The 15,315-nt window shown below is 39.1% G+C and overlaps 2 protein-coding genes across 5 annotated transcripts in view; one reads left to right on the top strand and one right to left on the bottom strand.

Annotated features, from left to right (window-relative positions):
• The window catches only part of Umad1 (UBAP1-MVB12-associated (UMA) domain containing 1), a 161,608-nt gene extending 155,946 nt beyond the window's left edge, over positions 1–5,662 (bottom strand). Inside the window, exon 1 of one of the 4 annotated variants that reach the window (XM_042696022.1) lies at positions 5,523–5,662. The gene's annotated coding sequence lies outside the window, so the exon portion shown is untranslated. Of the gene's footprint in view, positions 1–5,027; positions 5,247–5,522 lie in introns of those variants that run through there. The other 3 variants (XM_042696025.1, XM_042696024.1, XM_042696023.1) reach the window with 3 other exon arrangements.
• A 143-nt stretch (positions 5,663–5,805) lies between these two features.
• Rpa3 (replication protein A3) lies at positions 5,806–10,397 on the top strand. Its single transcript, XM_042696027.1, has 4 exons — positions 5,806–5,997; positions 7,042–7,116; positions 9,422–9,530; positions 10,011–10,397. The coding sequence occupies exons 1-4, from the start codon at positions 5,899–5,901 to the stop codon at positions 10,091–10,093; spliced, it is 366 nt and encodes a 121-aa protein (XP_042551961.1). The 5' UTR covers positions 5,806–5,898; the 3' UTR covers positions 10,094–10,397.
• Positions 10,398–15,315: the final 4,918 nt, after the last annotated feature.

Here is a 15,315-nt window from a genome sequence, read left to right as displayed (position 1 = left end):
TACATACCTCTAAACTTAGAGGCAAAAGCTGATAAAGTCAACAAAGGATGAGACAATTGAAATAAAAAGAAAATGCAAGCAAGTACCTATTTAACAACATGGAATACTACATATGAGGACCAAAGTTAAAAAAATTTAGGAAAAAAGAATAACTTTAAAGGTTTGATACATTAATGCTTTCAATTGACTTCTTAAACTATATTAGACTTAGAAAAATGTAACTATATTAAAAGCAATAGCAAAATCAGAAAACCATAACCAAAATAAACCAAACAAAAAGCTGGTTCTTTGAAAAAATAAACAAAATTGATGGCCCGTTGGCAAGATTAATTAAAAAAAGAAGAGAGGAAACCCATATTAATAGGATTAGGGATGCCACGGGAAACATCACAACACGTACCCAAGATATCCAAACAATTCTAACAGACTACTTTCAAAAGCTATACTCTCTAAAGGAAGAAAATCTGGCGGAAATGGATGCATTTTTTAGAGAAATACAAGTTGCCCAAACTGAGCAAAGAAGAAGTTAACCAATTAAATAAGCCAATATCCTATAATGAGATACAGGAAGCTATCAAAAGTCTTCCAACAAAAAAAAGCCCAGGACCAGATGGATTCACAGCAGAATTCTATAAGACCTTTAAACAAGAACTAATACCCATACTCCTCAAGCTCTTCAGAGAAACAGAGAAGGAGGGAGCTATCCCAAACTCATTCTACGAAGCCAATATCACACTCATCCCCAAACCAGGCAAAGACCCAACCAAAAAGGAGAATTACAGGCCAATTTCCTTGATGAACACAGATGCAAAGATCCTTAACAAGATTCTAGCTAACAGAATCCAGAAATACATAAAAAAAATAATACACTATGATCAGGTAGGCTTCATCCCAGAGACACAGGGATGGTTTAACATACGTAAGTCAATAAATATAATCCAACATATCAACAGAGCCAAGGTCAAGAATCACATGATTATCGCCACAGATGCAGAAAAGGCCTTTGATAAAATTCAACATTCATTCATGCTAAAAGCTCTGGAGAAAATAGGAATAGAAGGAACATTTCTAAAAACAATAAAAGCCATTTATGACAGACCAATAGCCAATATTATACTTAATGGGGAAAAGCTACAACCAATTCTCCTAAAATCAGGAACAAGGCAAGGATGCCCACTGTCTCCACTCCTCTTCAATATAGTCTTAGAACCCTTAGCCAGGGCAATAAGGCAAGAAAAAGACATTAAAGGGATCCGCATAGGGAAAGAAGAAGTTAAACTATCCCTTTTTGCAGACGACATGATACTATACCTCCACGATCCCAAAAACTCCATCCCCAAACTCTTAGAAATCATAAATCACTTCGGCAAAATAGCAGGATACAAAATAAACCCACAAAAATCAGTTGCCTTCCTATACACTGATAATGTACAGGAAGAGAGGGAAATAAAGGGAGCAACCCCATTCACAATAACCTCACAAAAAATAAAATATTTAGGAATTAACCTAACCAAAGATGTAAAAGAACTATTTAATGAGAACTATAAAAAGTTAAAGAAAGAAATTGCAGAAGACACTAGGAAATGGAAAGACCTCCCATGCTCCTGGATAGGCCGACTTAATATAGTAAAGATGGTAATACTTCCAAAACTAATATACAAATTCAATGCAATTCCTATTAAAATCCCAATGACGTACATCACTGAAATACAGAAAACAGTCCAAAAATTCATATGGAACAACAAAAGACCTAGAATAGCCAAAACAATTCTAGGGGATAAAGACAATATGGGAGGGCTATCCATGCCGAACTTCAAACTCTACTACAGAGCTATAATCACAAAGACAGCATGGTACTGGCACAAAAACAGACCCGAAGACCAATGGAACAGAATAGAAGATCCAGAAATAAATCCACAGACCTACAGCCAGCTGATATTCGACAAAGGAGCCAAAGACATACAATGGAAGAAACACAGCCTCTTCAACCGCTGGTGCTGGGAAAACTGGGCAGCCACATGCAGAAAACTAAAAGTGGACCCCAGCTATCACCATGCACCAACATCAACTCAAAATGGATTAAAGACCTTAACATTAAACCTGAATCTCTGAAACTACTGCAGGACAGAGTAGGAGAGACACTTGAACTAATAGGCACAGGAAGGAACTTCCTGAACAGAGTCCCAGGGTCACAACAAGTTGGAGAGAGACTCAACAAATGGGACTACCTTAAAATAAAAAGCTTCTGCACAGCTAAATCTATCGCAACTAAGCTAGAAAGACAACCAACTAACTGGGAAAAAATATTTACCAGCAATATATCAGACAAGGGGTTAACATCCTGTATATACAGGGAACTCAAGAAACTAATCCCTCCCAAACCTAACAAACCAATTACTAAATGGGCAAGGGAACTAAAGAGGGACTTCTCAAATGAAGAAATAAAAATGGCAAAGAAACACATGAGGAAATGTTCATCATCCCTGGTGGTGAAGGAAATGCAAATAAAGACAACCCTGAGATACCACCTTACCCCAGTCAGAATGTCCCACATCCACAAATCAGCCAACAACAAATGCTGGAGGGGATGTGGAGAAAGAGGAACCCTATTACACTGCTGGTGGGAATGTACACTTATACAACCACTTTGGAAAGCAGTCTGGAGGGTCCTTAGAAAGCTAAAGATTGACCTCCCTTACGACCCAGTCATACCACTTCTAGGCATCTACCCTGAACAACAGGAACCAATACACAAGGACACGTGCACCTCCATGTTTATTGCAGCACTGTTCACAATAGCTAGGATATGGAAACAACCTAGATGCCCCACCACAGATGAATGGATCCAAAAATTGTGGTATCTATACACAATGGAATATTATGCAGCCATTAGAAATGACAAAATAATGGCATTTGCAGGGAAATGGATGGAGCTAGAAGGAATCTTGTTGAGCGAGGTTAGCCAAGAACGAAGAGACAAATGGTACATGGTCTCCCTGATAAGTGGATGCTAAATCCAAAACATTAGGTGTTACGAAAAAACTAACAGGATTCAAGAAACAACAAACTCCCACTCATCTGGTGGAAGCACTACTAAATATCCCCATGCTAGGATGGAAAAACATCAAGGATTGTCAGTAATGTGGGTCAATTGTAACTAACTCTCCTGTATGTCTAAAAGATAAATTGGTCTCAGCATTTGAGTAAATCATTTGCTTTTAGTAGTAATGCTGAAGATTCACATCCTATGTTCCAGCAATTGTACTGGTATGCATTTGCCAAGCACACAAGGAAGTACAAGAATATCAAAGTGGCTCTGTATACAATAGAAACGAACTGCAATACACTGTCAATAAGAATAAAAAGGCATAAAAAGAATAAACTTCGCCTCCATTAATCAACAACCAAAGAAACAATGATACATGATTCCATTCATATAAAGGTCAAAGACTGACAAAGCTAATCAGTATACCATTTAGAAATGTCTACATGTGATTTAACTGTGGAGACATCTTAAGAAGCTTAGTACAGATTGCAAGGTTAAGCGTTTAAAATAGATTAGCAAGGAAGAGACAACTGGGAAGTGCAAACCACTAACCGTATTTTCATGTCTTAAGATGAATGAGAGATTCACATTGGTTCACTTAAACTGTCTCAAAAGTACATTATCAGATAGATAGATAGATAGATAGATAGATAGATAGATATTTTTTTTTTTTTTGGTCCGGTCGTGGGGCCTGAATTCTGGGCCTGAGTGCTGTCCCTCAGCTCTTCAGCTCAAGGCTAGCGCTATACCACTTGAGCCATAGCACCACTTCCAGCTTTTTTCTTTTTGCTTATGTGGTGCTGAGGAATCGGAACTAAGGGCCTCATGCATGCAAGGCAAGCGCTCTACCACTGAGCCACCTTCCCAGCCCCAGTATAAACCTTTTTTAGACATCCATTTCATAATAAAATTTAGGGGCAAAAAAAATCCCCCAAACTGAAGTCATTTTTGGTTATTTGGCTTGGTTTAATGTTTCTGAACAATTTTCATACAGTAGATAGATAGGTAGGTAGGTAGGTAAGTAAGAAGGTAGATTAGATAGACAGATGGACAGACAGACATCTCCTCTAACTGGCCTCACTTCATGCTCCTCCTGCCCTAGCCTCCTCACAAAAAGCTGTTTAAACTTTTCTCTTGCTTATCTTTTTTAATGTCTGTTTAAAAGTGCTGTTTTAACTGTAATAAGAAGATGTAAACATCTAGTCTTCAGGCTGTTTTTTAAAGTAGTTATTACATTAAAAATATGCCTCCTACCATGTATAATACACATCAAATTTCTTCCCAAAACAATGTTGAAGTGCAAACGACTTTAAGCAAAAATAGACGTTATTGACCTGTACCCTCAACATTTTTTCTTTACACCAAACAAAATACACCCCACATTTAATGAAATTGTTTCAGTGACAACATAACTAAGACATATTAAGTGTTAAATACTATCATTCAAAGGATTTATCATATTTCAATCATATATAGAATACCTCAAAACATCTTTTATATGAAATCTCAAATTTCTTTGGCTTAAGGTAATTTCAGGACTAAATGGGAGACTCCAGGGAGGTACCTGAATATGAATCATAACAATTCCTTTGGAAAAAAGATTTGGAGAAAAACAAGACTCGGTTTCCATAAAATGGTTAAGACCTAATTATATATATATATATATATAGAGAGAGAGAGTATATATATATATATTTAGAGAGAGAGTTGGGTTTGTTGATTGTTTCTTTTTAATGAGCACTCATTCGGAAACTTCCTGGACAAGGTAGGTACCAATTCTGGCAGAGGAAACCCCAAAAATCAACCCAGCTACACATCCCACGGTGAGCCAGTGTCAGATTCGAGAATACTGCCCTCCCCCAATCCTCTCGGAATAGATTCTCTTCCAGCTGTGCCCCTTCAAGAGTGTTGGGGGTAAGAGTAACGGTACAAAGACTGTCCGGGGTTAAAGAAAAAAAAAAAAAGAGTCAGTCCGTTATACCTCCCCAGGAGATCACTTCGTCGGACCTCGTTCGGTGGATAGAGGAGTGCAAGACGTAGCCTTCGCTTGGGGCTCCGGGGCCAACCCGACGCTGCTAACGCCTAGGGTCTGAGAAACCTTGTTACGAAGGATCTAGAAAGGATCGCAGGTAGAGCAGCCGACGGAGAAACTGTCACAGTGGCGCGAGGAGGGGGAGGGAGAAGAGACGCTCGGCCACAGGCAACTGCGGCCTGAAGAAAGCCGTGGCAACTACGCGCCCCGCCTTCCCGCCCTCGGGCGGCCCGAACCCGGGTTCCCCCGGCAGCCCGCTCCCCCCCCCCCGCCCCGCGCGCCCCGCTCTGCCAGGAAGGGGGAGGCGGGGGAACTGTCACAGCTGGTCCGCCCGCGGACCGCCCCGCCGCCGCCGGCGCCCGACTCCCGCCTCGGCCCTGACAATCAGTCCGCAGGGGGAAAATGAAGCGGTGAAACAGCGGCGACTCCCGCGAGAAGAGGTACCTGGGGTTCGCGCCGCCGTCCGCCGCCACACTGGCACCCGAGTCCAACGCCCGACTTCCGGGGTCACGGCCTCCTCAGGGACACCCAAAATCCCGGCAGAGTTCAGCCTCAGGCCCCGCCCTCCCCCGCCCACGTCCCGCCCTCTTCGCTTGATCTGCCTAGCACCCGTGAAACTTCCGGAACGCCGCGAGTCACAAAACCGTCACCTCCCACTTCCGGGCGCCTCCGAGGGGGCAACGTGAGGTCGGTAGAAGTTTCTCCCTTTTGATTGGTGGAACGGGCACGCCAATCAAGGAAGGCGCCGGGAACTCGATTATCCCGCGGAGTTGCTCTGGTTCTACCAGCTGCTCATCGGTGCACAGCTTTTGGAGCTATCATGGTGGACCTAATGGAAATGCCCAAGTGGCGCATCAACGCCAGTATGGTACCTCAGTTTATCGACCGGCCAGTCTGCTTCGTAGGACGGCTGGAAAAGGTGGGCGCGCTCCCGGTTTCCCTCCGCTCCCCCCGGATTGTAGCCGGTGTGGGGGCCCCGGTGACCTGAAGTAGACGATGGTGGGTGAAGGACGGAGAGCCTCAGAGCCGCTTTGCCCTCCCGGTTGGCTTTATCTTGTCCAAGGAGAGTTTTCCCATACCTCAGTGGTTGCGGCCGTATTTTCGCGCCTTTTTTATAGCACAGAAAAGTGTTCTCGAATGTTCTGGAGTCTGAAGTTCCAGTGCCCCTCGCCCGTTCTGTTTAGCTAAAGGGAATTGTACCGCTGACTCCCCCATGTATAACCTTCTGCGTTTCTCACAGTACGTGACCGATGCCAGCTAGGCTGCTCTTTGTTGTCTACGGTCGCCTCTGTTCTGAGACCTCGTTCTCTCGTATTCACGTCTCCTGAAAACATTTCTGCATCATCCCTTCCAGAACTTGTAACTACCTATTTTGCCCCAAACCCCCTCATCCTACTGATGAGAAACAGGCCAAAGCCTCAACTCAAAATCAGTGATTGAGAAAGCCAAGAGAAAGAACAGCATTTATAAAGACTCACTTAGTAACTCGTTTCTACCACACATCCCCCACAGGGAATGAATGTTATTCCCACTCCATATAGGAAGACTGAGCCAGAGTGTGGTAGTTAACTAAAATGCTCCACTACAGCAAAGAGCAAAAGTGGCATGCAAACCACTGCTGCTTGCAGGTGCCTCCCTGGAACAGAACCCAAATCCTGGAGCAGCCACTTATTTTACTCCATTTTTAAAACATTCCCTCAAGGAGCTATGTACTACCTAAATCATAAGGGCCAGCACATTCCCACTATTGAATAGTTTGGGCCTCCTTTAATTTGTTTTTATAATAGGGTGATTTGAACCAAATAAACCGTTGGGAAAACGATTGCTTTATTCAAAGCTAAAGTAAATTAGGGTCAATCTGCTCATTTTAGTTCACATTTTGAAACTTTTAAAGGTTCATGTGGGTTTTTTTGTTTGTTTTTTTGTTTGTTTGTTTGTTACTAAATTATGTTTTCTTTTTCAGATTCATCCCTCTGGAAAAATGTTTATTCTGTCAGATGGAGAAGGGAAAACTGGGAACGTTGAGTTGATGGAGCCAGTATGTTTAAGTATTAGGTCTCTTTATCTTGTTTTGCATTGTTGCTATTTCTGATTTTTGGAGAGAATATATAAAGGATGTGCTTGTAAAACTTAAATGAACTTTAAAATTGTCATATATATCATATTTCTTTTTATATCTCTTAACCAATGATTCTGTGGGCTCCATGATTATTAGTGTATCCCTTAAGTGGTTGGATGGACAAAAATCTTCATCCTTATGTAGAAAAATTACATGAGAAAAATCCCTTCATATTACTCCTTCCTTTTTCAAGAGTTTTCTATTTTTCTTCTTTTGAGACAGTCTTGATTTGTTACCCAGTGGTCTTTTGATTCTTAGGCTCAAAAGATTCTCCTGCTCAGACTCCTAAGCAGCTAGCACTATAGGTCTATTCTAATACTGTCTTTATTACGCGTCATTTATTTCTGTATTTTATGCTTAATTTGCTGAAAAATATTTTCTTAGTTTTCCATGCAGACAATTCCATATGCTATTTGGTAAATAGATTTATACATGTCATTCTCAAGAGTCCTTAAAAACTAATTTCTTCCAGGAGCCTGTGGCTCACACCTATAATCCTAGCTACTCAGATCTGAGGATTATAGTTCAAAGACAGCTTGGACAAGAAAGCTGTAGTAGAGTGCTATCCTAGAGCAAAAAACGTTCTAGGACAGTGGCCCAGGCCTTCAGTTCAAGCTCTATGATGAACACCAAAAATAATAATACTAAACTGCTTACAGGAATCCCCATTCTCCCTGGTAGTTGGTGGCTCACACCTGTAATCGTACTACTGAGGAGGCTGAGACCTGAGGTTCAAAGTTCAAAGTCAGCCCAGGGCAGGAAAGTCCATGAGACTTTTATCTCCAATTAACCACCAGAAAACCAGAAGTGACACTGGCTCAAGTGGTAGAATGCTCACCTTGAGCTGAAGAGTTCAGGGACAGTGCCCAGGCCCAGAGTTCAAGCCCCACAACTGACAAAAAAAGAAAGAAAGAAATTCCCAGTTCATTTGAGTTGATCTTTAGCTTAAATGTTTAACTGATACTTTGGACTGGAAGCTACTAGGAAAAAAAGTAACAAGACTTTCCAGTTGCAAGTGGTTCATTCTTGTAATCCTGTCTACCTAGTAGGTTTAGATGTGGATCACAGTCCCACAGAAAAATGCGTGAGATTCTCTATTTAAATAGTTAAAATCCAGACTGAAGGCATCGGTCTAGTAGAGTACCAGCCAAGAGCAGGAAAGCTGAGAGAGAACATGAGGCTTTGAGTTTAACCCCTGGTACTGGCACAAACACACACACACACACATACAGGTAACAAGCTTTATATAGACTATCAGATAAGTAATGAGCTTTTTTTTTTTTTTCCTTTCTGTAAAGGTACTGGTGTTTGAACTTGAGGGTTCACCAAGCAGGTGTTCAACAGCTAAGCCATTCTTCTCCCATTTATTTATTTATTTACTTATTTATTTATTTAGGGTCCGGTCATGGGGCCTGAACTCTGGGCCTGGGCGCTGTCCCTCAGCTCTTCAGCTCAAGGCTAGTGCTCTACCACTTGAGCTACACCACTACTTATGGCTTTTTTCTTTTTGTTTATGTGGTGCTGAGGAATCAAACCCAGGGCCTCATGCATGCAAGGCAAGCACTCTACCACTGAGCCACCTTCCCAGCCCCTCCCTTTTATTTTTGAGTAGGACCTTGCTTCTTGCCCAGGCAGGCATTTGGACCGCAGTCTGCCTGTTTTACTTCATGTATTTCCATGTTTAAGGAAGATAGGTAGAGGCTTTCTACCCAGTTACAGGTTGGAAAGGGTTCTTGTAAACTTTTCTGCTAGGTCAGGCCTTGAACAACAATCCTTCTGCCCTCATTCTCCTAAGACATGAACTTCCAGTTCCCTATGAGTCCCACTGTCTTCCAGAGTAGAATTGTATAATGTTTTGTATTGTCAAATCTTTTTTTTTTTTTTGGGGGGGGGGGGGGAGGTCCGGTCATGGGGCCTGAACTCTGGGCCTGGGCGCTGTCCCTCAGCTCTTCAGCTCAAGGCTAGCACTCTACCACTTGAGCCACATCTCCACTTCCGGCTTTTTTCTTTTTGTTTATGTGGTGCTGAGGAATCGAACCCAGGGCCTCAGGCATGCAAGGCAAGTGTTCTACCACTGAGCCACCCTCCCAGCCCTAAGTATTGTCAAATCTTAAAGTTACTTTTTTCCCATGGAAATTTGGTAAAGTGAAATCATTTGAAAGATGTGTCATTTTCCAAATTCTAAAAATAAGATAATAAGTTGACATTTTGTTCAATGTTTTAGCTTACTGAAGAAATCTCTGGAGTCTTGGAAGTAGTTGGAAGAGTAACCCCCAAGGCAACAATCATGTGTGCATCTTTCATCCAGTTTAAAGAGGATATTCTTCCTTTTGGTAAGCAAATCTTTCTGGTATTCAGTGATTTTATGTCATTATGAGAACAATGGTTTTATTAATTTGGTATGTATTGGTCTTAACTCTCAGTCTACCCATATTTTCAATAGAGGTTTCCTATTTTCTATAGGAGGTTTCCGATCCCAAAGAAATATATGAGGATATTTTGTCCTGCTTCTGAAAGGTCTTTGTAGATATAAAGAAAAATGTTTCAAAATAGGATATTAATGATTTTTGTTTTGATACACGAAAGCCTGGGGTAAGGTAATACACATACAGGCAAGTGGATGATCATGTATTCCCACGTGCCTTCTTTTGGTCTGGGAGCCACAGTAAAATTAAAGTGATGGTTCTTAACTCAGTTATAGAAACTGAATTGTGAAAATAAACTCTAAAAGAGAAATAGGTAGAAAACTTCTAGATGATAGATGATGCAGCTTTCCACTGTAAATTAAGTGTCTACTTCTATGCTTCTTTCAGATCTTGGACTTTACAACGAAGCTTTGAAAATTATCCATGAGTTTCCTCAGTTTTTTCCAATAGGGGCTATAGAACACTCATGATCTTGATTTGTGTTGTTTTATGATTTCAAGTGAGTTATATTGAAGGGGCTTCATCTTTATGTTTGAAGGAAAGAACTGAGTTTTCATTGACATGCTTTTGTAAATCTTTCACTTACTGAACTGTAGATACTTTCATCTGAAGTTTGTTTTTGATGAAACTAGAATATTGATTTTTTTAACCAAAGTCATTTTATTAACAAAAAAAATCTCGTCAATATAGGGTCAGATAAGAAGCAAGAACAAAACAGTTGTCTTGAGTTTGTTTCTGTTTTGTTAATAAAGCTTTAAATGGTATATACTACTGCTCATTTCGTTTTCTTTCAGTTGTGTATTCAACACAAACTCCAAACTTCATAAGCCTTAGGTATACCAAGTAAAATCCTGGGTCAGCTATGTTAAGAATTTACTTAACATTTCACAAATTCTAACATGTTAATTATTGCTTTGTTTGTTTGTTTATGCCAACACCAAAGGTTCAACTCGGCGCTCACTCAGCTTGCTTGCTAAAGGCTAGTGTTCTGGCCATGTGAACCACATTTCCAGTGTAGCATTTTACTGACTAATTGACTAACTTTACTGTCCTGAGTAGTTAGGAGTATGGTTGCTTAAACCTCTTGAATTACTATGTTTTTGTTTTTTTGGGGGGGTCTGGTCGTGGGTCCTGAACTCTGGGCCTGGGCGCTGTCCCTCAGCTCTTAAGCTCAAGGCTAGCGCTCTACCTACTTGAGCCACAGCACCACTTCCGGCTTTTTTCTTTTTACTTATGTGGTGCTGAGGAATCGAACCCAGGGCCTCAGGCATGCAAGGCAAGCGCTCTACCACTGAGCCACCTTCCCAGCCCTCTTGAATTACTATGTACTAGTAAACTGGGTTATGAATTTAGGATCTTGCTTTCTGTTGAATGAATGAATTGTTTCTGTTAGATTCCATCCCTATAGTGAGCTGGTCAATATCTAAACCAGGATGTTTTACCAGCACTGCAATTTGAATAATATTTGAAAAGTATAGTTCCCTTGCCACATGTTCCAGATTATTCTTACAGTTTCACTGAGATATAATTCATGCATACAATGCACCTAATTTCAAGCATAAGATTAAGTGGTTTTTAGTTGTATGCCCATCACCATAATCAATTTTAGAACATTTTTCTAACTCCAAAAAGGAAATTCCATACCATTCAACTATAATAATTCAATCCCTCTGCCTTGCTATCCTTTTCCAAACCTTAATCTATCACTGACCTACATTGATCTCCTTTACCCACATTGGGTTTCAATTACCATCTCAAAATACTAAAATAGTTAAAGTATTCATAAGTTTTAAATTGTTCCCTTTTCTAAGTAGTGTGATGATATATATTAGGCCATCTTGGACTAGTCTGTCCAGGACTGAATTATTTTGTCCATTCTATATGACTATTTGTTAGCATTTTGTTTTCCTAGTTCTCTCATCTACTGACAATATGACAGTGTGTACATCTACAGTTTCTAGCATCTATTAAGGGTCTTGATGTATATTCCTCTTCAGGCAAGGGGGGTGTATTGTGCTTTTCTAACTCTAGATTTGGAAAAGAATCATACTATGTGTTCTTTTGTGACTGCTTCTTTCACTTGGCATAATGTTTGAGAATTCATGTTACAAGCGTACCAGTTTTCATTCCTTTTATTTTTTCAGACTAAGATACATAATTTCAGTTTTTTATTTAAACATTTAAAAAAATCAAAATAAAGGTTCCCAGTATCTTTTCAGAGCACTGCTATGGTTTGATATGTATTTTCCATAGCGTTATACCAACTGTCTATGGGACTTCAACAGCTCTGCAACACACATTTCTCCTTAATATGTCTTAGCATTTAGCAGACAAAACTCATCATTCTTAATGGTTATAAAAATATTCTATTTACTAATTCATTTAACCAATCCTCTAGTCTTTCCCACCAAGAAGTCCTGTAGATAAGAAACCCAAAGAATGTCTTTGTTTCTCAGTTTCTAACATAATGCATGGTTAAGTCACTTCAGTCTAGTTTGAAAAGCTACAAAAACCAAGAAGAGAGAAAGGACCTGAATTGTAATAGGTGTAGCAAGGATAGGAAGCAAATTCAATATATTGTCTGATGCCATAAAACTCACTGATGATGCTTGAGCATCACCAAGAACCAAAAAAGAGGCCAATGAGTTGGGAGACAGTGACTCTCTTTTGATTCAAATTAAAATAGTGGATATGTCCTTTTGTGAAGAAACATGATATGTCTAAAATCCAAAATTTCTGGATTCTGAAGCACATTTGGTCCCAAGAGTTTCTACTAAGACTTTGTTCCTAAACCATAGGACAGATTACAGAGTAAGAAAATCATAGAAGCAATGAGAGAATCACAGTGGCCCTGTGAGATTGACAGAGCAGAAGGGAGAGAGAGTAAAGAGAATGACAGTAAATGTTGAATCAGAAGAATCACAACAGTGCCTGACACCTAGGAATTAATAGATATTTGTTGACTGATGAAATATGAAAGACAAAGAATGACTTTAAAACAATGAAAGCCCAAAGGATAATTGGAGCTAAAAATGAAAGATGGATAAAACATTTAGTACATAGCATAATTATTTCTAAAATAGGATTAGGCTACAAAAATGAGAAACATGTTGAAAAGAGGCAATAACTACAAAAACACCTAGTATACAAAATATAATTAGGCATTAAATTTAGTTCTGTGTCTTTCTGAAAAACCTAGGGAAAAAAATTTAATATACCGCTGGGAAGGTGGCTCTGGTAGAGTGTTTACGTTGCATGCATGAGGCCCTGGGTTTGATTTCTCAGCACCACATAAGCAGAAAAAGCCGGAAGTGGCACTGTGCTCAAGTAGTAGAGCACTAGCCTTGAGCTGAAGAGCTGAGAGACAGTGCCCAGGCCCAGAGTTCAGGCCCCACGACTGACCAAAAAAAAAAAAAAAAATCAATATGCTTCAGTTGACTAGAAAAATCAAATATTTTCCTGTTATTAAACTATAAAAGGAATATTATGGTGGGAGGGGTGATGAACTGTAAATTGGTTATCTAAAGTGCCTATTTTAAAGACACCTTCAAATGTTTGCTTTATTTTCACTTGGCAATCTGGGAATTATACACAACTCAAAAACATCTCAAAGATGAGTTAAGTGCTCTGAGTGTGTCATCTTAGACTGATTGCTAAAGATATGTACAAACAAAACCTGGCTTTCTGAAATCTCAGTCTACAGCTTTCTAGCATAATCTCAAAAGATGCATCATCTCTTACTACCTGTGTAATATTTAAGTGGTCTAAGAAAAAAAGCCAGTAGGATTAAGAACAACCAAATTCTGTAGTTATAGTTTCTGAAACTCAGTTTTGTTTTTTTTCCTCATTTAATTCACAGGGAATTCTAGTGTCACGAGTTGTCTTTCCTATGAAGAAGATGCTAAATCTAGAGTACTAATAAACCATGTGTTTTAAATTACTTCCCAAGAGTGATGTTGTTTGAAGTAAGCTATGTTATTTATGACCCTATTTGACCTACAGCATTGGGTTATAAGATGACAAATCAAGACCAGAGCCTAGACTTACAAACGTAATGCAATTTGTTTGTCTTGATTGCTAGGATTAAAACTAGTTAGTATGCTATTGTTTCAACTTGGCATATTACAGAATGTCAGCAGCTATGTACTGTGTTCTGTAGTATTTCTTCCTCATTTCAAAAATACAGTGGTTTTTACATAATAAAAAATACTTTATTGGGGAGGGTGAGCAGATAAAGCTTCCTAACAGTTGTCAGAAAATCATAAGTACTGTATCTGGGAAAAAGGAAGTATATATAGAATGGCAGTTTGGGACAATGCCATAGATGACACTCTTGACTTCATTAGCCTCCCTTCAAAGGCAACTATTAATTTTTCACAGGGGTCTGAAATATTGCCTAGGAAGAGAAGCTAATGACTGTGGCTCTAATAATCTTATACCACACAACCTTAAGGTAATAAACATATAATGACAGTTTTAAATTCGTTTTCATTGAAAGATTACAGTATCTTGTTACCTGGATTTTGGAAGATAATCAGCAAAGAGAAATTCTGCTGAAAAATAATAGTTAACTAAAAGTCACATCATTTAATATAATTTTTACCTTAGATATCATAGGTTTATTTAGATCTTAATGCTTATTATCATTTCTTTAATTCCAGTTAATGCTCTGTGATCATTTAAAGCTAAATTGTGACAACTACATTTTACACATACCTGCAGACAATCAAAACTAGTACATTTCTTTGAAATATTTTTAACACTTTCCTTATTTTCTGAGAAGCCTTAGGCCTTGTGAAAACATTGGGTCCAAGGAGAGAACACACTTTTCTGTTTTAGAGGTGCATCTAACCTGAAGTTATCAGAGCTCCTTCAGGTCACTTATTTCTTCCATATGTCTCAGAAATTGAATGTTTTAGTTGGTCAAAGTATTTGACCTTTTATGAGTGACAGATAGTGGACCCAGGGATTTCCTCATTCTGGAATCTCCTCAGAAATAAGTAAATGTTTTCCAGATGAACATAGTGTGGACCTGGGGATGAATTAGGAATTAGAGATCATTGCTTCCAAATTAGGAGAGTTTGTAAACTTATTCTATTGGAAACCATTGACCTCAAGGAATAGGTCCTCTAGGCAATTTCCTTCACTCTCAACAGTACTGTTAAGTCAGGAAAACAATTCATGATGTGATGTGATATTTCTTGTACTGTTCTTGTTTCCAAAAAGGAATTTATCACAGCTGCAAAGATTTCTATCTTTTCCATTTTCTCATATTTCCCAAATAAACTTCAGTTACCAGTGGATGGTATATGTGGCAATTCATTGCTGTCATTTGTCATTTGTCTGCTAAAATTGTCACTTATTATCCTGCTTTATACCTTTAGAAAGAAAATAAAAATAACATTTCAAGAGGAATATTTTTATGCTCTATGTGGCTTTTTTTCCTTTAGTCTGAGTATAGCCTAAACGCATTTAAGAATACATTTTAAGTGGGTCAAAGAAAAATACATGGTGAGTGTATATCAACTCTAAAACTGAATCTAAAACGTGATTAAATGAAAATAATGTTACTCCTTAATCTGTAAGTCCGTGTTCTTAAAAAAAATAAAAATTCCAGAAAAGATGCCAGAAAAATTTTATACATTATATCTAAGGCATCATTATGTACACATCTATGATTCCTTAGTTAAAG

The sequence above is a fragment of the Dipodomys spectabilis genome, unplaced genomic scaffold (assembly GCF_019054845.1).
Source record: "Dipodomys spectabilis isolate Male_0828 unplaced genomic scaffold, ASM1905484v1 ptg000197l, whole genome shotgun sequence".
Taxonomy (NCBI): Eukaryota; Metazoa; Chordata; class Mammalia; order Rodentia; family Heteromyidae; genus Dipodomys; species Dipodomys spectabilis.
The sequence above is the reverse complement of the archived record's forward strand: the minus strand, read 5'-3'. Positions and strand labels throughout refer to the sequence as shown.